The sequence below is a fragment of the Athene noctua genome, chromosome 19 (genome assembly GCF_965140245.1).
Source record: "Athene noctua chromosome 19, bAthNoc1.hap1.1, whole genome shotgun sequence".
Classification (NCBI taxonomy): Eukaryota; Metazoa; Chordata; class Aves; order Strigiformes; family Strigidae; genus Athene; species Athene noctua.
This window is the reverse complement of record NC_134055.1, coordinates 5,017,614-5,045,552: the sequence shown is the minus strand read 5'-3', so window position 1 is coordinate 5,045,552 and position 27,939 is coordinate 5,017,614. Positions and strand designations below refer to the sequence as shown.

The following is a 27,939-nucleotide window of genomic DNA, read 5'->3' as shown; positions in this document are numbered from 1 at the left end:
CTGGATAAACATTTACTGCTTATGCTGACTGAAATGCATACAGCAGGTAGTAGTCACAGTAGTTTTCAGTGATTCTGACTTCAGGATCTTGTCAACTCTAAGTGACGTTGTATGTTTTCTTCAGTGGGTTTTTGCAAGTCACTTGTGACTCAGACTTCATGCTTGGCCCCTCTTAAGGAAGTAGATGCCTTTATAGTGTACTAACTGGAATAAGAGTTAAAAAACAAAACAAAGTCTGAATGATTTAGCTGGTTTTCCCTTTCTTCTCTGTCAGACAGTGAAGAACCTTTTTTTTCCTTTTGACTCAACTGAATGTGTACAAAAGATGATGGAAGAGACTAATTCCAAAATCACCTGTGCACTTTAACTACAGTCAATTTGCAACTATTTATTGACCAAGATAACAAGCAAAATAGAAAGCACTTTCTTTTTATCTTTGTTGCAGAGAGGGCGTTAGATTACGAATAGCTGCTTTGTGTGTTCCCCATTCAGCAAAAGCAGAACAGTCAGAAGGAAGAGCACTGGAAGGTTCATGTTTTCTAGATAGTCAAGAAGTAGTACTGATCTTCATGCCTTTGTGTTCTTGGCTGTAGCCATGCTAAACCTCATTCTTACACAAGAGGGCAGGCTTTAATTTAAAATAAATAAATAAATAAAAAATTACCTGTGGCTTTCTCAAATGTGCTCTCTTAAAGATAACTTAAACTTCTAGCCAGAACTGCACAAAAAGCTTTTACAGGAAATGAAAGCCAAGTTTTTCAGTTGTGGCTTAGCACCATTTCATCCTCAGTTTTCTTTAATATTTTTAAAACTTAGAAATTAATTCATTTAAAGCTTGAATTATGACTTATGTTAGGTTGGATTTATTATTAAAGATGCATGATCAGAAAACGTAAATTTTCCAGGAAAAAACCCCAGTCTTAGTACTTTGGAGGTGAATGTTACCTGAAATGTGGTACTTTGAAGAATCGGTGTCAGTTAATTTGAGTAAACCTGATTCTTTCCCGATGTTGTATTTGGGGTCTTTTGTTTTGCTTGGGTTTCTTACTGGAAGGCTAGTAAATACTTTTATGTGTCTGGTAGTTTGTTAAGGCTACAAATATTTCTGGAGTTGTAAAATATATTTGTAAGAAACTGGCATTCCTCTACTATTTTGAACAGTTTGAAACACTGAAGAGAAGAAAATTTAGACCATTTTGTAAATATTTTCCGGCAGATGTCTTCAGAATTTGAGCCTAGCATTTGTTGAGACATTGATTGCTTTAATCTCTTTAAACATGCTAAACTCTCCAGTATGTTTTTAGGATAAAAATGCGTGAAAAATGGAATTAAATAAGGCAGTTTTGGAAGCAGTTAAACTATCTTCTAGGTGATTATTTGAAAATGTCAAGACTTGAAAAAAAACCCCACGACAATGAAAACAAGAAGTGTGAGTTGGGGATCTTTAGGAAACAGGTCCAAAACTAATCCTGGAACACCACTGCATGGTGGAGATGACTGTAAGGTGTGTAAAGAAATCTGGTGTAGAAGCAGAAGACAACTTTGGCGAGAAACCAGAGCTCACAGGTTGTTCAAAACTTTTGAATTGAGATTTGAATTGAAAGAGATACTGGCAGAGGAAATTATTAAAGAGATTCAACATATTTGTCTTCAGAGAAAGCAGTTAATGAGCTATTAATGCCAAAAAGCTGTAAAAGCTAGCAAAAGGTCCCAAGAAATCACAAGGAGCTGGCAGATTACACCAAACATGCTCTTAGGATAAGCTGACAAGCTTTGTGTGAGTCTTGATGCTGCATATTTTCAGCACAGTAAATTAAGGTGTTAGACTAATTGATTTAACTACATAATGAATATATATATACATTGTCACAAAGACACAGCGGTAAAAACTCAAATGTATTTTTAGTGAAGTTGTGAAACCTATAAAAAGAGCTTGAAAAATGGAGATGGGAACAGAAACTTTGCAGGTGTATTATTATTTCATTACTTTGCAGCATATTATGTCACAGAAATTATATATTCGTATCAAATACTGGAGCGTTCACTTGGTCTTGACCCTGTGTAATTTCTCATATTAAGTACTTTAACCTATTACATATTTATTCCATGATCTGATAATGGAGACTGCATGAGTTATTACCCCACTGCAGAGTACCAGACTCATCTGTCAGCCTTTTTCTTTATGCACTACCATGTGAGACAGGAGAAGCGGAAACTTGAGTTTACTCTTGGCGGTGTTTTCTGTGAATGCTCTTTAAAAAGCATGCTGGCAGCCCTAGGCAGCGTTGTTTCTGGTGGTATCTCACTGGGGAGTAAGAGGAGGAGAGCTAGAAAGCTCGTCTCTGGGAGTGACTTCGGCGAGAAGATGGACCTCTGCTTTTTTGCCTAAATCTTTATTTTAATTTTTTTGTCACATTTTGAACATCATCTCTTCTGAAAGAAGAATGAAGGAAAATCTGTCTTAATTTTACGTATGTAGGTAATCCTAAAAAGGAGGGGAAATAAGAAATCTGTGAGTACAAAATTTCAATGAATAAAAGGATCCAGCGTGTCTTAAGCACCAAGGGAATTGCAACAGCTGAAGCTCTGTGCGAGGCCTTGCTGTGCCTGTAATACATAAACTGCTGTCCATTAAGCCATGAGGATCGTGCATCCATTTGGATTCGCCTTCCCCGGGTGGGGCCGGCTGCTGTGTCAGTGCTGCTGGCACAGGGGTGTTGAGCACTTTCACATCAGGGTGGTGGTGCTTGGGGCAGCCCCCGGGCTGGGGGCATGCTGGGCGCTCTGCTGATGCACCTCCGTTCTGGGAGGGTTAGAGAAAGCATGACGTGTTCTTCTCTCTTCGACTGAAAGCTTCGCTGCTGGTTCAATTCATTTTATAAATTGGCTGATTCTGAGTTTTATTGGGAAGGGAGATTTGTCTGGAAATTTTATTGACTGTGGCTAGCAGGCATGAAGTTTATAAGTCACCCAGTTTCCTACTTCTATACAGATAACTCAAGGATAGTTTAACCTACCTCTAGAGAGCAAAGCAATAATACCTACATTTTTTAATGAAAATTTTAACACCTGTTAATTAAAAGGAGGCTGGAAGACAGGTCTTGTTGAATATTGATGCTCTGTTAATATTCCTACCTAATACCCCAGATCTTTTGGCATATCAGATGCTTAAAGAAATGCCAGATCTAGGCTGGTCATGTTTGCAGTTGATTTTTGAATGCATGTTTCCTTGGGCCTGTGCCATTCAGTAAAGGTGTTTGTCTCATCTTTTCTGTTCTTCTACTTTTGGCTAGGGAGGTAAACAAGTCATTCTTTTTCTTGTAATACGGTTTTCCATCTAAAGAAAACAATTTTGATGAATAGATCTAGCTTAGCATTTTAAAAACTGCTCTGAAAAGTGCTGCCTCAGAGGAAAGAGTCCTGTCAACTTAGTGTTTGCCCTGAGAAATTCTGCAGTTATTGATGAGTTGTAGTCTAAGTCAGCCAAGAAGGGACTAATGCGTTTGATTAAATTTGCAGTATTGTGTGTGTATATGCAAATGAAAATTTCCCTTGTACTTGCATTATATGTGAATGTTACTGTATCAGGTGATACAAATGAATTTGTGTAAAAATTGATGAAGGCTTCCAAGGTTTAGATAGAAATTACAGATTTTATTCCCTATGATGAATTTATTATAAAACTAGACCACTTAGCGGTTGCTAGCATTTGTGGTAGCAGGTCTGTTCTGTCACTGTAGGGCCACTGTATCACTGTTGCTTTATTAATCAGTGCTCAAATTCAGACATTTGTCCTTTTCCAAAAGAAGTGGCTGGTGGGAAAGCAGGTGCCTGTGCTAAGGACATAAAACATCCCTTGTGTATTAAAAGGTTTAGCACGGGGAACAGAGAGGGTAGGGGTGCCAGAATAGGTGGATGAGAAACTTTGAAGGAGAAAAAGGGGAGAGCAGATAAATCAGAGAGGGATGTGTTCTGCATGTGAAAAAGAGGAATAAGAGAAGTGAGCAAAAGAAATAACGGGAATCTGCAGGAGTTGTGTAATTGTGCTATTAATAATACATACCTGATTCGTGGAGATGATTAGGGTAAAGTTAATGTTCGTGCAGTGCTTCATATATGTGAAAGTAATCTGGAGGACTGAATATTTTTATTGCTATTATTATTGGATTTCATTTTTCAGCAGAACTATTTCAAATTTCCTGTTGTTGTTTGGGCAGAAATGGCCACATTCAGTAGAGAATAATCACCGGGAAACTGCTTTCAAACTTTGTTAATAATACAGTCCAGATCTTAATAGAGGGAGTGACTTGTTGACCATTTTTCCTCTAAATATTGATATTGCTTACAGATTTTCACTTCAGTGCTGATTTGCACAGAGAAGTTAGCTTCGTGAGATGCAGAGACACCTTACAGGGGTTTTGATTACAGGTGTGTCAATCTTTTGGCAAAAAGCTACCAGTTTTCTGCCTTAATCTCATTTCCTTTTCTTTTGTTATCCCTGTTCTCTGCTCCACACGCCCTGATTTCCTTTCACCATGCTGTTACTGCTCAGGTTCCTGCGGATTTCAGTGCAACTTCAGTATTCGATTAAAACCAGAGAAGTGCTGTTGTCTCTTCTTCCATCCCCAGGGAGGGGGAAGCCTCCAGTCGCCAGGGGAGGACACACAGATGCTTGGGCAGTAACTGCTCTGGTGTTTCACCACTGCACCTCTTTCATCTTCTCTTGGAAGGAGAAAGACTATAGGAAAAACAGCTAATTCACCAATTCCTTTTTCCTTCCCAAGGTGGTTGGGGAAGCAGCAGGGAGGGAGGAGTGTGATGAGCCTCCTCCCTGGGTTCCTGCTGGCTGCCTGCTTTGCAGCCTCAGAACTGCTGAGCTTTGCTTTAGCCAGGCCCAAGAAGGGTTTTGGGTTTTTCTTAATTGCAAAACTTGCCTCTAAATTAAACTTTTTTTTTTTTTTGTTCATGTAAAAGCAGAATGTGGTGTTCTTGCCGCTCCATTCTCTTAATTTTAATACAGATTTTAACTGAAGCAGCACTTGATAACGAATAATTTTCTTTGCTTTATAGCAGTAATGAAAAAAACAAACCAGATTTGCTATGAAAAGACAATACATGCCATCCATGGCCTTGGTCTGGACAGTTTGCCAAGAAGCACTGGCTACAATGCAATTTGGCTGCAGACTTGCTGTGCAGTAGTAATGGCAGGCTGCAGTGCTTTGTCTGTTGAACTGGAAGATACAGTGCGAGGAATCTGGGTTAAAATGTTTCTCTGGCCATTAATTGCAATAGCTGTGGCACTGGTCTTGTAACTGTTTTCCCCAATACCATTCACGTGTTTTCTTTGTTTCTAGAATAAGGAACTTTGAGAAACTATTGCATCAGAAGTGCGTGTTAGTGCCTCAGTTAGCCAGTCAGGGTGACAGTGGTGATTACCTTACTGACCGACTTACCACTGAATAGCCATAACATGAACTTTTTGGGCAGGGATACATGCTCTGTCTGAGCAGTGGCACAAATAAAGTGGTTTTCAAGGAAGGGATTTGAACGAAGGAGGATTATTGGTATTGCAAAAGCTTACTTAGATGCACACCAACTTGTCCTGTAATCCTGTTTCAAAATATGATTCCATTTTTTTGTTGTGCTCTGTGTCCTATTACTGCAGAGTTTTCTCTGTTGCAGTTATGCATCAGTGATTCCTTCCTTTAGCCTTATCTCTGCATGGATTGAATGGGTTTTATTTGTAGGCATGCTGGCAGAATCTCTGTCTCTTGAAGATTCATGGCAGAATGACACAAGGCCACTTTGCAAGTGGCTGGATCAGCTTCCCCTGTAACAGTCCCAGACTTTATACAAGACTTGGACATATCATATACTTAACTGCAACACCAGACTGAGCACAACTCACCCATTTTCTTATTTTAATAGTAAATACTGCTCAATGAGGGAGACAGTTCATGTCTTCTGGAAATAAGAAACTTCACTGCTTGTTATGTGACTGTAATTATATGACTATGAGCAAGTTATTGAAGTAGTTTAATGAGAATTTGGGGAGGTTCAAAGCTTGCAGGCAATGAAGGAAGATGCTCTCCTGGGTATTGATATTATTTATAAATAACTTAATAAAAGAACATGAAAATCAGCCAAGCACTTCAGGGTTTAAAAGAGGTTTTCCCTCTAAAAATAGCTAGAGCTTCATTAGAGTAAAATCAACTAGTGCTTTTCATCTTCCTGTGCTGTATTTAGGACTTTAAAAACCAAACCTACCCCAAAAGATTATGTTCATCTCACAAGGTTTATTTTCATGCTTTCCTTATAGTTGGATTGCTTTAGAAAATACTGTAATCAATAATTTCCCTGAGATTGATGACTGTTGTGATATTTTTATGCTTCAATATGTTTAAAATGAATGATTTGAAGAAAGGCAAGAGGTGGGACACACCAAATAAAAAAACCCAACAGACCCGCCACACGCGTGCACAAAACCTAGTTTGGGGACTTCCTCTGTAACTTCCAGTACGAAATGGAATTATCCGGGTGACAAAGGATGGCAGTCACACAGGGCTTGGCAGTAGGAACCTCAATCTCTTTTGCTTGCTTTTCGTCTGTATAAAATACAAAGGTTTATGCATGTACTTCCATGTACCCCCTGGGAAAGAGGCTACAGAAACTGTCCGAGGTATTTATGAATATCTGGAGAAACCAAAGAACAAATCCTCACAACACAGTGTTGAAAGATTTCCTCCATATATCACAGAAGGAGGGTGGTTAGGACTAAAACTCGTCTCTAGTTCTTGTCTTTACCTTGGAAACAACACTATGCCCTTGATTTGAGGAAAGGGAAGGATATAAAACCACACTTCAAACTTCAGAGCTTTGCTTCTGAAGTTTCTTGCTCATTTCAGAAATAAACAAGTCAGTGATGCATGTTTTATTTGTTTTTAGCTTTCCTTTCAACACCATTTCTTAACTAGGACAGCTTCCCCCCCACACTCCCAGGGTCTGTATTGAAATTAGGACTTTGACAGGTACTGAAATCCTTCTTACATGGGTTGGTTCTGAAAAGTAGGTGCATCTTTTGAACTGAATCAACAATGGTGGAGTTTTATAGAATTTATTTCGTGGAATCTGAGAATTGTTATTCTAATGTGGCATGTCTTTTTTTTTTTTTTTGTCAGCGTGGCTGTGTACTTCATTATTCTTTAAGGCCAGAAGTGATTGTTCATTATTTGTTATTGGAACCTCCAGTAAAAACAAGCTGTTGAATTTAATTTGATTTATATTGATATGTTAAATAGTGATTATTTCCATTTTTCTCATACAGACCATATCTCTGGAAAGCTATCACATAACTGTATAAATGTAATTCTTGAGTTTATTTAACTTGAACCTCTGTGGTCATGCATTAGAATGAGGTTCTCATCATTCTTGGCTGCTGTATGGTAGGTTATGCAGATACCTAAGCGTGTTGTTTGACCAGTGGTTTGTTAAAAAGCATCAACCTCCATCTGCTGAGGGTACATACTTTCTATCAAATCCATGACAGTAAGCAGAACTAGATCACTAAATTCTCACTAAAGCATCCCTATTTTGGCCTGATAATACAGTTTTGCTTAGAGCCTTTCAAGGACCTTAGTTTTGTTGTCAAGTGAAAGATGCAGAGTGCTTTCCTCTCACTTGAGAGACTTGTTTATGTTAAGTATAGTCACACTTCTGGAAGAATGCATCTTGTTTAGTTTTAGATTAAAAGGCAAGCCTAAGAACACAGTGAAATTGGGTCAGAAGAAAAATGTTGAGCTCTTCACCCATTAATGAACTGCATCCTGTATTTGGATTGTAGATGGTTTAAATGTTGTGTGCACTTTGACTGTCAAACCATAGTTGTCCATTATATTGTATAGTTAACCGTGCAGCTTTAAGAATCATGTCCTGAAACTTTACAGGCAGGTAGATAGTTGTAACATTAGGTGCTTTGGCTAAGTCCTGGATGAAAGCCATACAGCTTTCTACATCTGCCAGACAAGCCCTCAAAACCACAGCAGGTGAAAATGTAGTCAGGAAGCAAAATGCATTTCTACCAATGTATATTTTAGGGTTTCATACTAAATTAAAATTGGGTTGCCATCCTAGGCATAACTCACTTCATTTCTGTGTTAGCTTCACTGGAAATTAAAAAGATATTAATTACAGAGTTGTTTATATGATGGGGCTTTTCTGGAAGACATTCTTCCTTGTGTTCTCTTTTCTAGGTTGCTTAGGAGAGTGTGAGTAGTAGAACAATTTTTTTAGCTTTGTCTAGCTTTAGTCAAAAACCACTGAGCTAGAAAAGTGGCACAATCTTTTTTGTTACAGTACAGATTATAAACAGCTTGTGTTTCTTGTAAGTTGGGCATCTATCTTGTCTGTGTGTGCCCAACAAATCAGTAATGACAGGTTATCTCGGAAGAGCTCATTTTTCATCAAATCTCTGTTGGATATCAAAGGCTCTGTTGCTTGGTTTTGAGGGTCCTTCCCTTTAATTAAAGGTATAAGCCAAATGGTATGCTTTAAACCAGAGGTAATAATGAAAACAGCATTCCCACTGAACGCTGGTTCTGCATGCAGCATGTAAAATTTGAGGAAATGCCGATATACTCCATTAGTAAGTTACTGGAATTGTTCTGACAGTTGTGGTTGCTGATAATGACTTACAGTAAGGCCTGCCCTTCTCAGTTCATTTAACTTTGTTCCTATGGGTAATATGGAGCAATTATATGGGAGGGTCAATCTGTCCAGGAACTTTCACAACCATGCATAGAGAGCCCCTAGAAACCTCATTATGTGGCTGTTGGTGCCATCCTGGCATTGGGTTTATGCTTACTAATAGGCAACCAGCTGCTGCACTTCATTTAGACCATAGGAGCTGGTTTCATTTTAAGTTTTTAACTGCGTTCTTTGGGTAAACTGTATACTGCAGATTATTGAGAAGGCTCTTATTTCCTTATAGATTCGCTTTAAGGGAATAAGTATTGCTGTTGCTCACCCTCTTGGGACTCTCAAACATCAGGCACTCTCCCCAGTATTCTTTCTGTGCGCTAAAGAGCTTTCTTGGCTAACTCCTCTTTTTGCAGAAACATTTCTTTCACTCTGTTGATAATTCCCAGACAAGTCCATGGAGTTCAGTGGAGGTGCAGACTGTACCCTTTTGAAATCCAGGAGAAACAACCTGTTGGTGTTCTCAGACCTGTGAAGGTGGGTCCCCATGTTCAGGGATTTCCCCACAAAGTGAGAGCACCCCTTGGTACTTGCTTGCATCCATTAAATTGTTCTTTAAACTGAGAACAACTAATCTTTCCATTGGTTGTGGTGCATACATAGACATGTTTACAGATGCTAGACAGCTGCAAAAAAGTACTTATATTAGCTTATCTTAAGTCCAAATTGTTGGAATTGATAAGCTGTTGGGACATTTACTTAAGGATGTAGCTAGGAGTCCAATTTTTAGGGAATTTTGTGTCATAGAATTGTAGGTTTGAGGGAGCAGATTTCACCGTTTTGTTGGTTGTTTTTTTTTTTTTCTCCCTCTAGATCCTTTGGCAGATTATTCCCTATGGTGAAAAGCGTGCCTTTAAGATACATGTGAACCACTGGAAGGAAATTCAACACCAAATAATGTCTGTTAACTCCTGCCTAGAGCAGTGGATTATGTTCCAGTGCCTTTCATTCTAGACTTAAGACTTGCTTGCATTGATTAAAAGCAGTGTGAAGTTGTGCTGTTGTGCTTTTTTTCTTTTCCAATTTTGCAACTACCTCATTCTTATTGGAAGTGATTACCGAGTGTCAAGGCTCCCCAGTACAATGATCTGTAGAAATAAGCTTCCATGTTCAGAGGTTGTAGGTTTGATGTTGGTAATAACATACTGTTCCTTTGGAGCAAATCTATGCATTGACTTAATGCTCATGTTTGTGCTGGGTTTTATGTTTGATTGTTGTAGGCTCTTACTGCATTTTACATACTGGATCAGGAAGTGTAAAAACACTTCATCTCCTTAGCATCCAGATTTATGCTTTAGTTAACATATAAAGGGAACCCACAAAATATAGCAGTTTGTGTTTGTATTTGAACCTTTCTCTGCTTTCAGTGTGGTTTCTGTGGGCAAACTGCTCTTCCTTGAAAATGCCCATTTTATTTCACATCTTTGTTTTTGACCAACTAGCTCTTCTTATGCCAGAAGTGTAAGATGTATGCTTTGTAGTCAAATATAATCCTTTTCCTCCCTGTGCTGTTGCATGTGCTGCATTCATAGCAGGTGCTACTTCTGATCTTCAATAAAAACACAGGAGTGAATTTTGTGGTGTCTGCTCAGTCCTCTAGTATAATTTTTTTTCTCTTTGGGTGTTGTATACCCTAGATATGTTTGCCTTGCCGTGCTCTTGTGTTGGGTCTCAGTCGGTGAGTAGGCTTATACACCGATTTTTGTTTTCATTAGCAACTGTAGGAGACTGTCCAAGCTAGCTAAGCAGCTCCACTGGAATTTGCTCTTTCCTTGACACTAAATTGAATCAAGCTTGAGACAAGTCTCATAAAATCTGCAATATCGTGTTTGTTATGACAGGAAAAAAAAGAGTGTTCTGCTTTACATTCTTCTAAAGTTTTTAAAGAGCTTAACAATCTTCTGATCTGTTTAGATGATAAAGGTATGTTGATGGCAAGCAGAAAAAATTAGTCAGAGCTGGGGTTTTTTTGTGTGCACAGTGTTTCACTTCTGAGTTAGGAATGATTATTATGGTGGAAATAACTGACTGTATAAGTCTGATTTGCTTCACTGTAATCTGCATATTTGTATTAGAATATCAAGTATGTTTTGCAATATTTGCACTCCTGGAAGCTCCACACTGCCTGGTGATCCAGGACTGTGAAAATATGAAAGATTTATTGCAGGCAGTTTGAAAGAGCTGAGACTACTGATTGATCTTGCAGTGAGAGAAAGAACAAAGTAAAATTATTATTTCTGTAATTATTCTTTATGAAAGTAAGAAAATAGTTAAATGCTATATTAGTTTATTCTACAGGGTTTTTCCCTAAAACTTTTAAATTATTCTTTGTGATAATACTGCCTTTCATTTCATCTGAAGGGTCTAAAAAGTGCATTGTGTAATGAGTTGTGTGCAGATGAGTCTTACTGCTCTATCTTGTTTCTCTGGCAAGTGCTTGTGTTGGGTATCTAGCTAGTAAGTCGGCAGCAAAATCTATGGATGTGAGAGAAACCCAGTCCTCACCTAAGCAGTCATCTATATTCAGTAGAATTTTAACTACTGGCATAGAGATTTGCTTTAAAAAAAACAAAGAACATAAAATGCTTTCTTTAGTTGTAAAAGCTTGATGTGATGGGCAAGCTGCTTTTCTGTCCTAGAGGCGTATTTAACTTATTTTTTTTCCTTTGGATTAATTTACCTGTCTGCATATTTAAATGACAAACTGCACAATCTTGTCTGAAGACAGCAGTTACACCACATAGGCCTGATTATTTCATATGCATGACTGCTACTGTTGGATTTGTGCCATTTATTACAGTAGGTGATTGCCTCAGCATCTTTCAGCATTTCTTTCATATAGTATTTTTAAATGGCTTTGTCAAAGTCCCATCTGTCTCGACAGGTGAAAATGCATAGCTTATTGAAACAGATGGCAAATCAGATTAATGTTGCCCAGAACCATCATTTGCTTGCTTGAATGTTCATAAGGTAATGTCCACTGGATTAGTTGTCTTTGCTTGGAAAGCAGAACAAAGTTAAGAGATTATTTTTTTTTTTCTGAAGAGCCTCTTTTGTAGTGTTTTGAATGTGTAAGCTAAGCAAAATTACCTCTTCCAATGTTTTTTATTTTATTCTGTCAGTTGAACATTATTCATAATTGTGATACCAACTTTTATTTGTGTAAACCAGGTTATTAATAGAGTTGTGCAAACTTCCCTTGGGTCTCTGGGCCCTGTTGTATGTTGTGTTCCTGATCTTCCTTAAATATGACTGATAATTTGTGTGGTTGTGAACTGTAAAATGATGAAACAACTGCTTGCTCCTCTTTGGTTATCAGTGTAAGTGAATGTTACAATCTGCATTTGGCAAGAACTTCGAAAGATGTTAAGAGATGCTGTATGAGTGTATGTTGTTCCCTCTAGAAAAGCTTCTAGCATCTGCTTAAACTGAACTTTTGCAGGAGGTACAAAACTTAACAGAACTCTGAGAGATTATGATGTGCAGATTTTTATCGTAGAATGTCCCTGCTCACACTGCCTTTACCAAAATTTCTTTCCTGTTCATTTTCTGCTGGAGGCTGTTCACCTGCTGGAGGTTTCCAAGTAGAGATGTTTTTGGAAATCCTCTTGGGGCTGTCAAAAAGTGATGCTTCTTGGGATGGGCAGCTCATACTGGAAGTTGTGTTTCATAAATCTGTATGTTTCCCAGCTATTTATTTAAGACTAGAAGAGTTCAGTTTACCCTTACCTATACATCAGTCATTCTGCAGAAAATTCACATGCATCTCATCCTTTTAAATAGTTGGGATGGCCTCCATGTGAGTTGAGGAACATTGGTCTCATGACATCAGATACCTGTTAAAAGCCTTGTTGGCATTTGCATCTGACATCCCTGTTTGTTGGTATTGAGAACTGTTTTTCACTGGGTTTATACATTTCTATTAACTTGTGCCTGTCGTATTACAGGTAGCTATGTTTCCAGAGTTTATTTTTATGTGTGTGTATACATACATAAATACAAAATAATTGAATCTGAACCTTTTAAATACTTTCTGTCTTTATGTCTCTAATTAATAACACTGCCTAACTACAGCTTTATCTAACATAAAAAAGCAGTTAGTATCTCTGCAGTGAACTGGCAAGCCTAATTTTCGTGCTCTGAAAACCTTGGAGAACATCCTAGTTCACTTAAGGTCTTTGAATGTATTCAACTTCCCTGTTGTTTTAAGATCATCATCATAAAAATACTGTAATTTCTTCAGTTAAATAGACAAAGAGCTGGTAATGCTCATAATGAATTTTTTTTTTCTTTAATAGGACTGTTCTAGCGACATTTTGTTCCATGGAATTTTTAGAAGTGTAACTTATTTCCAGCTTGGCTCCTAAAATCTTTTTATTGTTAATAAATTTTTTTAAAAAATCAAACCTTTTCAAAAATGGTGCATTCTTGTTCACCATTCTTGCTTTTCAGACAGGTTTCTGATGTTTTTTCAGTTTACTCTTACTATGCACTGCCCACATAATACACCTATCTGTTAGAGACTATGTATGAAAGGCACACTCTCAGATGAATTTTGTATCTTTGAGAATCAGTGATTACAGAAATTTTTAATGCATTGCTTTTCTGTTCTGTTTGCCTCGGGGACATCAGATGCTGTGAGACTCGAAACTGCTTACATCATTTTGTGTGCATAACTATGGTGTTTTACTTTGCTGTGCCAGTGGTGATAAATACCACACAGTGAATGAAAATTGTTTTATTTGATTAAACCGATGTACTTCCAACCGACGTGAATCTTTGGACTGTGACTTTGTTTTAGGAGCAGAAAGGAGGGTTCCAGTTCCAGTGTTTTCAGTGTTTGCTGCCCCATTTGAGTCCCTCTCAACTTAAAATTGGGCAAAATATTTTTAGTGCTCTGTGTGCTGTCTCCATATTTCAAGCCATGGACTAGACTGAAATAGCAACCTTCATGTTTTCACTCCTCTTCACAGACAAATAAGGACATTCTGTTAGCATCTCCCCCACCCCGAGCAGTTTACACACGTGCGTGCAGGCTGCACAACGTGCTCCTTCACCGTGCCTCCAGCTGGAGGTGTGGGGGGATCTCCAGAGTTTCTGTGGGTAGAAGAAAAGTTCCAAATCGGGCAGCTTTGGCTGAGTCAGAGGCAGGACTGTGCTGCGCCGGAGGCCGTTGGTACCTTCCTTCCTGAGGTGGCAAAACACTTGGAACAAGGAGGGTGGAAAATGAAGACAGTCGTGGCCTTTCCAGTGTTTTTTAATCCTTTTAGTTTAGCAGCAATAAATTCTGCTTTAGTACTGGAAGCAATATCCAGTACAATACAGAACTTCTTTCTGTCAGATTTTCTTCTTAAACTGCAAACTCACTGTTGGGTTTTTTTTCCAGTTCTAGGAGTTTGCATAAATCTGTGGGGTAAACTGAGCAATTGCAGGGATGCATCGTTGTTTCTACAATATGGGAAGAGATGATGCAGTCACCTAGCCTATGTCAGTGTTACATTTGAGATAGTGATTGCTGTAACAAAATATGTTTTTCTGGGATTTCTTAATTGACTGTAAAACAGTGATTTAAATCCGGTCTATAAGAAGTTAAGTACAGAAAAAGAGAAATCGCTCAAGTCTTCTGAGGATCATGTTTGTCACCTTAATCTTGCACATCCGTGTTTTTTAATGAAATGTTCTCTCTGTGGTGCTGTATTTTAGGCTGGCCTTTTCCCAGCAATGCTACACAGAAACTTGATTAATATGTGGTAGCGAGGGGGAAGGGGCACGTGTTATCAAGGTCTTTCTCTTACAGATGGCGTGTATTCTGTTTCCCATAAGCATCGCTTAATTCTCATCCAACTGGTATTACTATAGAAAGAACTTGCCTCCTTAACCACTGTAAAACAGTGTTTGGTAAACTAGCTCTGAAACAGTGTTCTGAGATGTTATTACCTGGAACCAAGTCTCAGCTTTTTATTGTTAATTATGTTTTTTGAAGGGGTGGGCAGGACTGACCAGGATTAAAAAGCAATAAAACTAGGTACTTCCTTCTTTATTACTCCTCTCTGAACTGTCCTGGGCACCTGGTGCACATCAGGCTCAGTTAACATTAATTAGCCATGAATCATGGAGCCCATTCCCCTCTTTCGGACTTCTCGGTGCCTTGTGTGTTCTCCTGAGCTCTTGAAGACGGGAAATGCTGCTCCAGAGGACACTATGTGCATTTTCTCCAAAGACTCTCATCAGATATACCAAATCTATGTAGTAGCAAAAAGTGGCAACATCCTAAAATAAGACATTGGAAGGGCAAATTTGTTAAGGTTCGTAATATGGCGATCATTGATTTAGTAATCTAAAATAATACTTAGTGCTTGTTACTTTTTTTAACTGCCTTTTTTTTTTTTCTTTTGGCTTTCAGCTCAGATCGACTGATAGAAGAAACAATAAGGTAGGAGTGAACTTACTAATTTTCATTATTTTCTGTACAATCAGTGTTTAGACTGAATTGTGTCTAAAGATATCAGTCACTTTATACAATAACTATTGTTTACAGCTCATAGGCGGTATTACAATGAACTGGTGGTTGGGTTTATTTTTTTTTCTATTTAATATTGACATAATGGTGTTACTTCAATATTTTATTCATCCTAGTTTAGAAAATCTGTGTTTCCGTTCGAAGGTGAATAGCCCCTACAAAAACAAAGGGAATGATCGAGCAGAGTGAATCTCAGGTTGAGTTGTTGAGGGCTATTCTAGTAGTCATGTTGTTTCTTCTCACAGTGACACTCTTCTACAACACGATTTTCTGTAATCCTTCAGTGTATTCTGCACCCTAGTGTGCAGCTGGTGTAGGTAAGGGTTTTTACCACAAGGGCTTGAGAGGTTATTGCTGTTGTATAGTTATCTTTTTGGTTTTTTTATGTGGTTTGAATACTTGAGCAATACCTTCTCTAACTGATCTAGAAATTTTAGAACCATAGCATCATAAATTACTTTTATCATCTGTGCCCTTCCTAATCTTCCATTGAACTCTGGGATTTTGCAAACCAATAATTCAGAGTGCCTGACTTAATGGTTTTAAATTTTAGATTATTGCTTTAAAAAAAAAAAAAAAAGGAAGAAAGCAAGATATGCTTTCAGATAATGCATATACTGGCATAAGTGATCAAGAAGAGTAATTATAAGTGCAGCAAGGCTCTATGTCCATTAAGGGCTGGCTAGCTTATGTACATTCAGTGGGCTCAGTATAATTAACATGGTGGAAGAACGTGTTAAACCACATTAATGTGCAGTGGTGAAACAGAAGTGGTCAGTCCAATGATGTCTGAAAATGTGACTGTAATCTCACCACAGCCTCATAAAGATATTTGCCAAACTTGGCACAGTTATTGAGAATATTTGGTATCCTTTGGGTTCTAGTCCTTTCCTGATTAAAAATCCTCTCCTTTATTGCCATGCTTGTAGTGCTACTTTTCTGTCTCATAAAAGTGCTCAACATTTGTTCAATCTCTGATTTGCTGCCACTCCAGTAACTAGAGCATTAAACAGCATACGGTGATTTATTAAGCTTAATATCCTGCAGCATGACTCGCATCTTATCACTTGAGCTCTTCGCCTGGCTTCTTGATTGTGTGTCAGTAGAGAAGCTGAGAGTGTTTGTATGTGTGATACGAACCTCCATGTCGATTAACCAGTGCAAGAGCATGTAGCTGTAGCAAACTGGAGCTCAGGAACTGGGCAGCCACCTGAATCACCCACCAGGTTCCTCCCTCAGTCCTGAGCCTACTCAGAAGCTCCATGGTGCCATCAGTAGGTGTTCTGGCTGGTTTAAAACTGCTTGGAGTTTCATTTGCATCAGCTGCAGTCCCGTAGTTGACTACAGATGGGCTATCTCCACAGTGACTGCTTCTCACCCAGCAGACCCCACCACACACTGCTCAGAGCCGCTTGGTGCTGTTTACTGGAAGTGCTCCTTCTGTTAATAAATTAACTTTGATTTTTTTTAAGAGGCTGCACTCCTCGTTGCACCATTTATTATCTATAGTAAATGAACCTCTTGTTGTGGTTGTTGCCAAAAATGTTCTGTGTTTCTTTTTGTAGAAAAAGAGCTTGTTCAGTAACTACATTGAGCAGGAAATGTAGGAAATGTAATTTCATTTATGTTATCCTAATTCAATTCCGACTCTGAAACCAGGGTGAATCTTTTGTTTTACTCTTTCTTGTCATCCCCAGTAATTGCAAGTATTCAGGTATGTTATTAATTGGTGGTAAACCCTGCTGCATTTTAAGTGATTTTTCACTGGACAGAAATGTACTCAGCTTCTGATTACCAATTGCTTTATCTATTGTAAACCAAGTAAAAAAGGAAATTGTGCAGGGGAAGCTGTTCAAATGCAGATTCCTTGAGTGAAGTCAGATGTAATTAGCTTATTCTGGCTACTAATACTGCTCTGTCTTCAAGGTTTACATATGCTGTAGCTCATTACTCATTATTTGGGTGTAATTCAGGAAGTCAAGAAATCACTTTTATATTTTTAGGGGTTGCTATTAAGCAGTGATTCTAAACACTGGAAAGCATTTTTCTGAGTGTGCAGAGGCTGCACACCACTGACCCCACTGCCAGGGACACTACAGCTAGTGCGAATTGTGAAACCCTTGCTCTAACTTTCTGTAGCAAAGAGAACCGAGGAAGTGCAGAGCCTGAGTCTTCCTCCGTGTGGTTCCTCCACGGGAGCAAACATATGTGCAAGAGGATTTACGGGTACCTAAGCTGAAATGATTCAGTAACTAAAGTGATGAGTAGGGCTGTCGTTCCAGATGTTTTGTTAGTACTAAACTTTTAATCAATTTAAAAATTATTTACGTGACACGGGTTCTTACTGCAGCATATTTCTTTCCAGAAACGAGTGGGATGTGATACTGCAGTTCTTTTAGAACAGTGTTCACTTCTGTTGGCCATATTTAAATATAAGCATAGATTTTGCTTAATATGTTTGATGTTCTCAGGTTTTCATTTCAAACATTAGCACTTTTCCAAAATAGCAAATGATTTATTTTTTGTTTTCCAACAACTTACATTTTTAGGTTGGCTCAGTTTGAATTCTTTTATAGTTTTGCATGTACAGTGTGACAAGTTCTTATTGTGTTACTGCTTCTGAGGCCTGATTCAGGCTGATTTGTCAGTGTTTGTATATTCACAGATTGGACTATTTCACTATGAAGCCATAGATTTAATTTTTTTTTAAAAATCATCTCCTTATGTAGTTTGGGTATTTCTTTAGATAATAATTAGGATTTAATAAAAGGGAAAGATTCAATTGCATTGAATCTTGACTTTATGGAATGGAAAGGCATGAATTAGATTTGGAGCCTTAGCTCTTTTCAGAAGAGCCTTGCCAGAGTGTCTAGGCAAAATCACTTGCATTTCTGGGGGAATGTTCCTTTTGTTTTCATCTTAGGCTTCATCAAAAGACGCAATAGTCTTTAAAGTAATTTGAAAGATTGTGTGTGTGTATGTATGCATATTATACACACGTGTATATTTATAGATACGAACATATATGTATGTATATGCAAAGAATGATCAATATAATCAGAATTTTTACCAGTTAATAACTAGAGATTGCATTTCTGTGCAGAGTCACAGAGTCCATTCCCTTAATCATAGACATTGTCATGAATTTAAATGAGCAGGTATGATTCATGGAGTACAAAATGAAGGATAAGTTCCAGTAATACATCAATTATTTGATTTTTCAAAACATGTCTTGTTCCTTTAAAGCTTTGGTTTAGTTCTTCATCAATGTAGATTTGATTGAGCTGTCTCAATGGGTGAAGCAAGGAATTGACTTTTTGGTCCGTTTCACTTGATAATACGCTGCTATGTGGGGTGAAAATACCTAATGGCTTAAATATCTGTCTAGGTAAAAACACTTTGCTTCCAAGTCAAGCAGCATTAAAAGTGTATCTCTGCATGTTAGATTAGTTTGACTGTGGTAATAGCTAGAAGTGTTTATTACTCTGCCCTTTTTCGTGCCAGTGAAAACTGAAAACTGTGTACAAATATCAGTTATTTTGCTTCTGAAGTGAAATTTGGCTGCTTGCATACCCACAGTCCTACTGAACATTCAAGGACAAACTTGAAATGTAAGTGAAATTTTGAGAAAGTATGTCTGCAAACACAGGAATTTGGGATACTCCTGCTGATTTGTGGGAGAGATGGGTGGGCTCTTCGTGGCTGTGACCTCAGGCTTACCTAGAAGAGATTTCCTCAGTAGTGCAGCAGTCTTTAATGTTGTACTTCAGCAGTGCTTTAATATTAAATAGAGGGAGCAGAATACCATCTGGTTTTAGAAACTTGGTTTACACCCAACTATAGTAGTTCAAGCCAGTGCAGCACCGAGAATAGTTCATGCTAGTTTCCAAATGAAACGTTAAATCAGGGTCATCTTGATTCCAGTAAGATGCGTTTAATCTTTTATTGTAAATGTTGTGTAGAAGTTTTAAAACCTAAGAATAAGGTATCCTTGATCTGGGGGGATTATGGTGGTGACTAACGAAATGGGGCCAATATTGTGAATGGGAAGAATATGATTAATTTTTTTTTAAATGCATTTGTCAGTGAAGAAATGGCAACAGTAAGCCAATAAGCATATGTTAGGGATGGGAATGAAACCAAAACTGTCTAATGAAGGATATGAGGAAGCTGCAGTACTAAATATTGTACAAGACAAATCAGTGGACTAGTCCTCAGGAGTTGCGTGTTTTCTGGTAGTTCTTAAATTTAATAGTCTCATTTACAGATACAAAGGCTTAGGTAAACCAGCTCATGTTTTGAGTAATCAAATTATGCATGAATAACAGTGGGGTTTTTTACTTTAATTTTGACTTGTTAATGGTAGCTAGAATCCAGTTAAACTCTTGTTCATGGATATCAGAATTACATTTCATTACTAGACCATATCATATTCACAACAATTATTTTTTTTTCTTCAGAGCTCTTCAGTAAAACTTAGCCCATTGAGCTAAATATTTCTAAATATTGGATAAAAGAAAGGAAGAAGGTTTCAGTCTTGTATTATGTAAACTTAAACAGTTACATTCTGCCTTTTTATACGAAATGGACAGTGTCAGTCCTCAGATGTTAAAGCAGGAACCTTGTGTTCCACGATAATCTGCAATAATTATTTCTAAAGGCATTTTGGAGGTATCTCAGGAACACTTTATATCCTGGCAGTCATTTTGTATTTTCACATCTGTAAATTAATGGATGCCTTAATTAGTCATTGGATGCATCTTATGAAAACATGTGGCTTAATTCAGAAGTGCTTTGAGAAATGCTGTATTAAACTTTATCTGGACAAGTATCAAGTCAGTGTGGGGGTGTAAGATAAGAAGCTGTAGGTTACTGAGGAATCTTTCCTGTGTACAGCTAGGAGATGGGGTTTTTTCCAACTTGATTCTTAGTACTTCAAAATTTCCTGAATGCTCTTCTCAATAGAAAATGCAATGTTTTTGCAGGTTTGTTGCTTTTTACTTTAGAGAACTAAAATACCAGTGTGCTGAGTTGTAAATGTATATAATCTGTCAAATGCCATATCTTCACGCATGTGATACGGTTTGATGTACTTAACTGTTCTGATTTTGTAGCCCCTTTTTCAGCCCTTGATGGTGACTGCTTTTTTCTATATTGATATACAGCTGTTTATTCTTTGTTCAGAATTTCTGTTAACACCTTCTCTTAGATGCTTTCCTTTGTATACTCATGCACTGTTGGGTAGGCAATGATTTGATTCTTCATTTCTCATCTAATCTAATTTTAACTTTTCTCCTAATTTTAGTCCTGAAAAGGCTGTGCTGTATAATCAAATAAATCAGTTGCATTTATGGGTTAGATGAGTTGGTATATTCCCCAGGAACAAGCATACACAGTGTGCTGAGGTTCAGTACTAGACAGTCTAGGAGGAGAGGCTCTGTAGACTTTCTTCATTATTTTTGCAGAAATTAAGAGCTTTGGTTAACTGGTTGTAGCAACTCCTTTATAGACACCAAGGAGGTGACTGCAAGCCCAGTTGCTTCCAATTAACTGTGAGTTTCATTTTCACTTTGTGCTGATTTGGCACTTCAAAAGTATAAAAGAAACTACGCTAGATAGCTGTCTGTAAATAAAAAAATACTTGAAGGTTTTTCATAGTTCTGCCCTGAAACTTCCATTGTTTGGTTGGTTTGTTTGTTTCTTTAAACCTAATACTTTAAAACTTAGGAACAGATTTAGCATTCTAATCATAGAACTGCTGATTGAAAATGTCAGGGTTTTGCCTACATATTACCAAACTGTTTATATTCTCTTTATGACTGATAAACTCTGGATTTCCTAATGTGTGTCCAAGTTTACCAGAATGCTGATATAACCTTAAAATAATATATTGATCTGCCCTGTCAATGCATGTTGTTCTATTTAAAAGAATTTACTGTATAGAACTTTTGAGAGAGTATTTTCTGTGACCTGAAAGCTGCGAGAGCCGTAGGCTGGCCCTTCTGTCACCTGTGTCTCACATATGTTTGTGTGATGAACTTGTCTTGCTTTCCAAGGTATTCTGCTGCTGCTAAAAAAAAAATCTTACCACTTACAACACTCGGGCTTTAGCATGGTGATCTCTTAGTTTTTATGGGCAAAAACAGAGTTGGAAAAGGCAGCCTTCACCTGAAGAGGTGGTAGCAAATTTTTTCATTTTCTTTTTTTTTTTTTTCTTTCTTTTTTTTTTCTTTTTTTTTTTTTTTCTTTTTTCCCCATAAAGTTTGCCTGGCACATTTTAGGAAGGCTGAAGGGCTCCTTGAAATGGAGTAGGCAGATATAATGGAAGCAAGCCCAAAGGAACTCGCTGCTCCAGAAATGCTTTAGGGATCATTGATCTGGCCTGTTTTCTTCTTTTAAGACATTTGTGAACAGTGGCACTGACCTTTCGCTGTGAATCCTGAAGGACAGCTGTTAGGCTTGGCTCTGCTGGGTTTTGTCAGCTATTCTTGTGATACTGGCTGTGGTGTCCTAGTAGAGAAGCCAGTGGTACATCGAATGATCCAGAGCTGCTCGTTCCAAATATTGTTTTGTTCAGAGAGAAACTTGAAATAAAATGTGTCTAATGGTCTTTGTTATAAAAATATCAGGAATGCCAGTTCTGTGTTTAATAAGTGTACAAATTGGTGTGTGTGACTTTTTGTACCAGTTTTACATGGAAAGATACATTAGGGTGGTTAAAGGTGCTTTTTTTTTTTTTATCACCTTCCAGTACCAAAATGCCAAATCAACCTAAGTCTTTAGTACTAGTATCTGGACAACTGGTGTTTCAACATTTTAGCTGCTACGGAAATATAAGCTGAAAACCTTGAAACCCAGATAAATTCAGTACAGAACAGTGCTTGAGGACCTGATGTATTGAACACGTGTATTCAGGCAGTTTAGTAAATACTAAGGCTTTATGTAAAATGCAATGTCCAGTTTATACTGCAGGACTTGAGAATAATGTTGAGCTTGGACTCTGTGTTTTGGTGCTTTGTACCTGCCTCTCCTTAGAAAGAATTCTCAGGTTAGCTGTGATGTTTGTGTCGTGTTTGCATACAAACACTGAGTGTGAGCAAGCATTAAATGCTCTTGAAAATTTGGATGTCTGTATTGGGTGAAAAACATTTTGCATTTTCCTGTCTGTTTGTTCTCTTCTGAAATCACAGCTTTAGTTCCCTTTTCACATATTTATAGCTGTTGTATTGTCTTGTTCCACTTAACTTTTATTCTTCCAGAACATTCTTTCTCCATATTTAAGGCTGACAAACTTGTCCAAGAACTCGTTTTAATCATTCTTATTCATGTAGGTACAGTCAGCAGCAATATAGGTGACCTTTTCTGAGTTATTGTGCAGCCATGTTGTATTTATGTCCTACTTTGTTTTATTTTTGAAATGCATGCCAGCCAAGGAGAGCAGTATTTGTCATACTGTTCCTTCTTAAGCACTGTATCTCAAAAGCCTGAACTTTTATGTACTGTTTCTCTAGATGTGAGTCTGCAGTGTGTCAAAGTAGCTACAAGAAATACTACCTGGGGCTACAAGTAGTAGCCTACCCTTTCATTTTCCTATAACTCTTTGTTTTACGAGCTGAAGAGAAACTTAACGTAGCGAAAAATATTTGTCAGCCGAGTAGTTCTGTAAATCTTCATTTAAATGTCTTATTTTTAAGAGCACAGTTGCTTTTTTTCCGACTTTCAGAATGTATCACATTTTAAATGGGAAATTGTTTTATATTCACCTATATTGTGTTCTTATATTTGGATAAAGTACATACAGCTGGACCATGTATTAGTAAGGAAATGGAGTATGAAAACTTACATACCCATGGATGATATTCTTAGGACCAAAGCTCAATATCTGTGCTGTTGTGGTGGAAGCATCATTTGATATGATTGCATTATACACCAGCTCCCTCAATTCCAGCTTATGGAAAACAGTCAGATCAGGCTTGCTGGGGAGAGATGTTAATGCAGGAGAATCCAGGCTTTGCCCACTTACCTGGAGTCAGGTGACAGTATTAATCTTGAGTCAAAGCAAGCAGATCCCAACTCTTCATTGTGCTTAAATGTCTTCAAAGACCTGGTGACTCTTTATTCCAGCCTGACTGTCCAGAAACCTCCTGTGTGAAGCTCCATGAGCTGTGTCAGGTCTCAAACTGCACTTGCATCTCCTCTCAGCCAGCATGTTCGCTTTGCAAATTGATTTTTAATTGTGAGTCAGCTCTTATTTGCTTCATACTTCTGTAACCATCATATCCGGATGGCAGAGAAGAAGTTTCATATGCTCTCTAGAGTCAAAGTAAGTATGGGGCTTCTGTGATGAAGCAAACTCCTAAATTTAAAACTTATGCCAAAAGAAACCCTTAGGTTTGCTTGTAACATAGTACTATTTTTTGTTGGGGCTGGGAGAGATATGCCAAAATCCTGCCTGTTTCAAGAAATCGCAGTGTTTTCAGTTGTTAATGACTTATAGAAAAAGAGAAATCATTTAAGTGTACAGGATAGAGATTAATGGAAAAAAAAGTGATTTCATTCATGTTACTTCACCTCATTCATTGTTCTCTAAAGAAGCGTTGCCTGCTTGCTCTCCTCTTGTTTTAGCTGTAGATTATTCTTAGCACCAACAACTTGATCCACTCTTTTTCTTTCTTCAGCATCGCCATGGCAACTAAAGAAAATATGACTTCTCAAAGAGGGATGTTGAAGTCGATACAAAGCAAGATGAATACCTTGGCGAGTATCCTTTCCTAAAAATTTGTGCTGCCAGTGCATAACAAGAGGTATAGTACAATTTTTCACTCTGTCACTTGGGGATCGGAATGTTTTGCAATGTCAGTGGCTGCATGACCTGTAGTGGTATTGTCATTGGTGACAAACAGACCATTTTTTTTTTTAGCAGTCTCACTTGATAATCTCGCTTATGCATCTTAATGATGAATGTGGTGCATAAGTTGTTTTTACTCAAATTTGAACTGCATATAAATCAATGGAGCTTAATTTTCAGGTAAGAGATCTGCAATGGGATTTTATGGCCTTCACTGCTATATGATTTTGTAGAAGCGTAATTTCATTTTACTTTTTGCCTTCAAGACTGTCTAGAACTGAAGCTTGGCATACATTGCTGCTTGTTATGGTTTACAGCTAAGAGTATTAATGACCTGAGCGTCCTCTTGTCTGTCACAGTTTTGTAGATATTAGGATTTTGGCTTGTTGGTTTCTCTTCATATTCTGTGCTCGTGGCTAAAGAATGTGCCAGATTGTCAATTTGTGCATGTTTGTTGTTTTCCCACTATTCCTTCCTTTCTGTCATAAAGGCCCAAAGAACAACATTAGCATCATTTGATTAGACAGATTACATCCTGAAGAGATGTATCTTGGTAACCCATAAATTTCATTACAGTTCTTAGCAACTGACAAGAACAAAAAAAAAAAAAATCCAATAAGCTTTGGCCTTAAAAGATTCTTGGTTCCAAAGACATGAAGCTCTGAAACTTATTATCTTGTTGGCAATTGTATTTTGTACATTAAAAGATAGATTTACATCTTTATGATATTACATTAGGAGGAGTTCTTCCTTATGTGCTGCACTTGAACACTGCATAGTCATGCAACATGCATGATTTTCTCAGTCAAATGCCTTTGGTTCATCCCTTCACCAGTAATAGAATTCCATTAAATAAATTCCACAGATGTTTTATGTAACTTCTTTATTTAATAAACTCTTTATTTTTTTTAAAATTCTTGTTTAAATACAGTTATTAAAAGTAAGTAAGCCTCATGTATTGGAGAACAAAGTATATCAAGTGCTGGTAATTTAGGTGATAAGGTGATGAATTCTGTGTAAATGTGAACTCTGAGATGTTATTTTCTCTCTTGGGTTGTCTGTTATTAGTGAGGTACTAATCCTGCTAACTAACTATCCATCAGGGGTTTTTTACTGCATCTGCTTTCTCCAGCTTGAGAGTAGGTCTGCATTTCTTGCAGTAATGAGACTTCCACATACAGACTTTGAGGCATGTTAGTGAAAATACTGTTTGCTGATACAACCTTGACTCAAACCCCTTCAAGATCGGTTTCCAGCAGTGAACAGCCTGATTCAAAGGATCAACCTTCGGAAACGACGAGATTCCCTCATCTTGGGTGGCATTATTGGCATCTGTACCATCTTACTGCTGCTATATGCTTTTCATTGATGGATGTTCCCCCCTGGACTCTGCTAAACTCATCACCACCATCCCTGCCCCCCCAGTCAAGGAAAAGGGAGTGGGGGAAGTGACAGACTTCCAACAGCCTGCTCGTCATGGCTGGGAGTATCAGCATGATGTCTAGAGCTTACGATGGTAGACTGCGACACTGGGTTTGGGTTGAAGCTGCAGTGTTTCTCCTTCCCTGCCATACATCTTCCTTTGGTTAAATTTTGTGGGATTTGTTTGTCTTTAATTCCCTTTCTCACTGCAAAGGTAAGTAAATATGGGACACTAACCAGGACTGATAGAACAGTTGCTGTGCTCAGCAGTGCTGGGGAGGTCTGTTGTTGGCTGGTAAGTGGAAAAAAAGATTGTAACGCTTGCCTGGGGTGGAAACTCAGCAGGATGCTGTTTTCCCCTGTAAGCCAAGCACAGTACTGAACACTTTCACCCTGTGAGAATATTGCAGCTTTAAGCCATCGGGTTGCTTTACTACTAAATACATGTTCTGTAATTCTTTTTAACTCATGGTTGAGATACTGGTTATTTCTGCATAACTTGTGCTGTGAAAACTGTACTTCACACAAATTCCTCAAAGTTCAAAAAAAAAAAAAGTTGTTCAATTCACTTTTTGCACAGAATACAAATAAACTACCCTCTGAGGAAGATTTGTAAGGTTTCTTGTGGCTTTAAAGGGACTAACAAGTCCCCCTTTGTAAAAAGGGAGCACAGTGTCCTAGCAGCTGTTTACTATAGTGTTCAGTCATCTGAGAAGTGACCAAACATGAGTTCACCTAAGAGTAGTCTTTTGGGTGTAAATACTTTGATTTTGGCTGGCATCATAAAGGTCTTTATAAAGACACGATAAGCAGTTTGAAAAGTCTATATTGTAATTTAGATAAAGTTATTCTAATAGCGTTAATATTTTTACACTATAAGTAGGATATAATCTAAACTGTCAATTGGAAATGAAAATTATGACGGTCATACCTGAGGCAAATGTATCTGCGTGCATAATTTTTGGCCATAACTCCTCATAGTAAAGAGTTGAATGTATGAATAGTGAAACAATTATTATTTACCATTTTCTGGGGGGAGAATTTTTTTTTTTGTGTGTCCAGACATGCAACAAGAATCCTGTTGTGTTTGTGACTCTAAACAAAGCTGATGTCAGGAATGGCTTTGACATTGCAGATTCACAAATTACAGATTTTTCTGCTCTTTCAACAGCTCTTTTCCATCTGGCATATCATAACCCAATAAATTCAAACTGAGGCACTGTAATACCTTCCGAAGGACTTGATTAACTCCTTTCTCAATCAATTTACAGTGCTTCTAACAGATTTCTAGGATGCCATTACCCACAAATGTCAGATAGTCTCCAGGTTCTCTTCTGGAACAATGTCTAGCAGGACAGCCACAATTTTTTACTGCTTTTTATAGTGTCTGTGAAATACCTGTTGGAGGGAGTAGAGACTTGTGCCTGTGTAGTGTGCAGAACCACACAGTTGCGCCTAAAATGTTTGTATGAATTTGAAGGCTTAGTTGCAGACTAATAACTTTGTGCTAAAAAGTCAGCAAAGGCTTCTCATCAGTCGTCTTGTTGGGATTAGAAAGCATTTGGAATTAATATGTGTAAAACTGTGGGGCTTGTTTTTTAAATAAAGGGTGATTATTTGTTTGATTTGGGAATGTTCCTGGTTTGAAATGAAGTGTTCAAAAAGGGGGGTTATGAAAAACCTTGATGGATAAAGGAGGTTTATTAATGAATCTGTGTGTTGGGAGATCAAACCTCTTCTCCCCAGTGCTTTTTCTTTGATTCCACCACCACCCTAAGGGACCCTGATCAGCAGTCGTGCTTCTGTTTAGGATTTGTGGGATTTGGTTGCTATATAGTTGGCAATATGAGATCTGCAGTACCGTAAATAAATTCACTTATTTAATCTTAGAACCAGTCTTTTTACTGGACTTAATTGATTATTTGGTGCATATATTTAATCTTATTGTGTGAAAAAGCTGCTATGGAAAATATGTAGATTATAATAAATATATAAACATAATTGATTTTTCATGTTATGAAAATATTATGGAGGAACTGCTTTATTTTAGTATAAAATAACGGAAATGTGCTGAATGATCTCTGATAAAGCTTTACTGGAAATGGTTTCAGTGTTGGCAACCCCTCCATGGTTTTTATTTGTGTTGGTTTTCAGACTGAGGTTTGTGCTGGAAAATACATTTAATTAACCTGTAGTCTTGCCTTCATCATCATCTTGTAGTCCTCCAGCAATGTGAGCAGGTGTTCTGCAGTGGTGTGCTTGCATATAGCCCGGGGAAAGACTTGCAGATTCTCCTGAACATCTCTAATAACATGGGCCTGTAGTTAGAGCCATGGACTCTAAACTGAAAACAGTGGATTGTAGTATTTAATCTCGAATCTCAAAATATAGGTTT

At 37.8% G+C, this 27,939-nt stretch overlaps 1 protein-coding gene across 3 annotated transcripts in view; it reads left to right on the top strand.

The window, feature by feature from the left end:
* Positions 1 to 27,169, top strand: part of GOSR1 (golgi SNAP receptor complex member 1) — a 30,917-nt gene extending 3,748 nt beyond the window's left edge. For all 3 annotated transcript variants that reach the window (XM_074922941.1, XM_074922940.1, XM_074922942.1), the window contains 3 exons: positions 15,158 to 15,187; positions 23,953 to 24,035; positions 25,367 to 27,169. In XM_074922941.1, coding sequence (XP_074779042.1) covers positions 15,158 to 15,187; positions 23,953 to 24,035; positions 25,367 to 25,491 — 238 coding nt within the window. In that variant the 3' untranslated portion in view covers positions 25,492 to 27,169. The remainder of the gene's footprint in view (positions 1 to 15,157; positions 15,188 to 23,952; positions 24,036 to 25,366) is intronic.
* Positions 27,170 to 27,939: the final 770 nt, after the last annotated feature.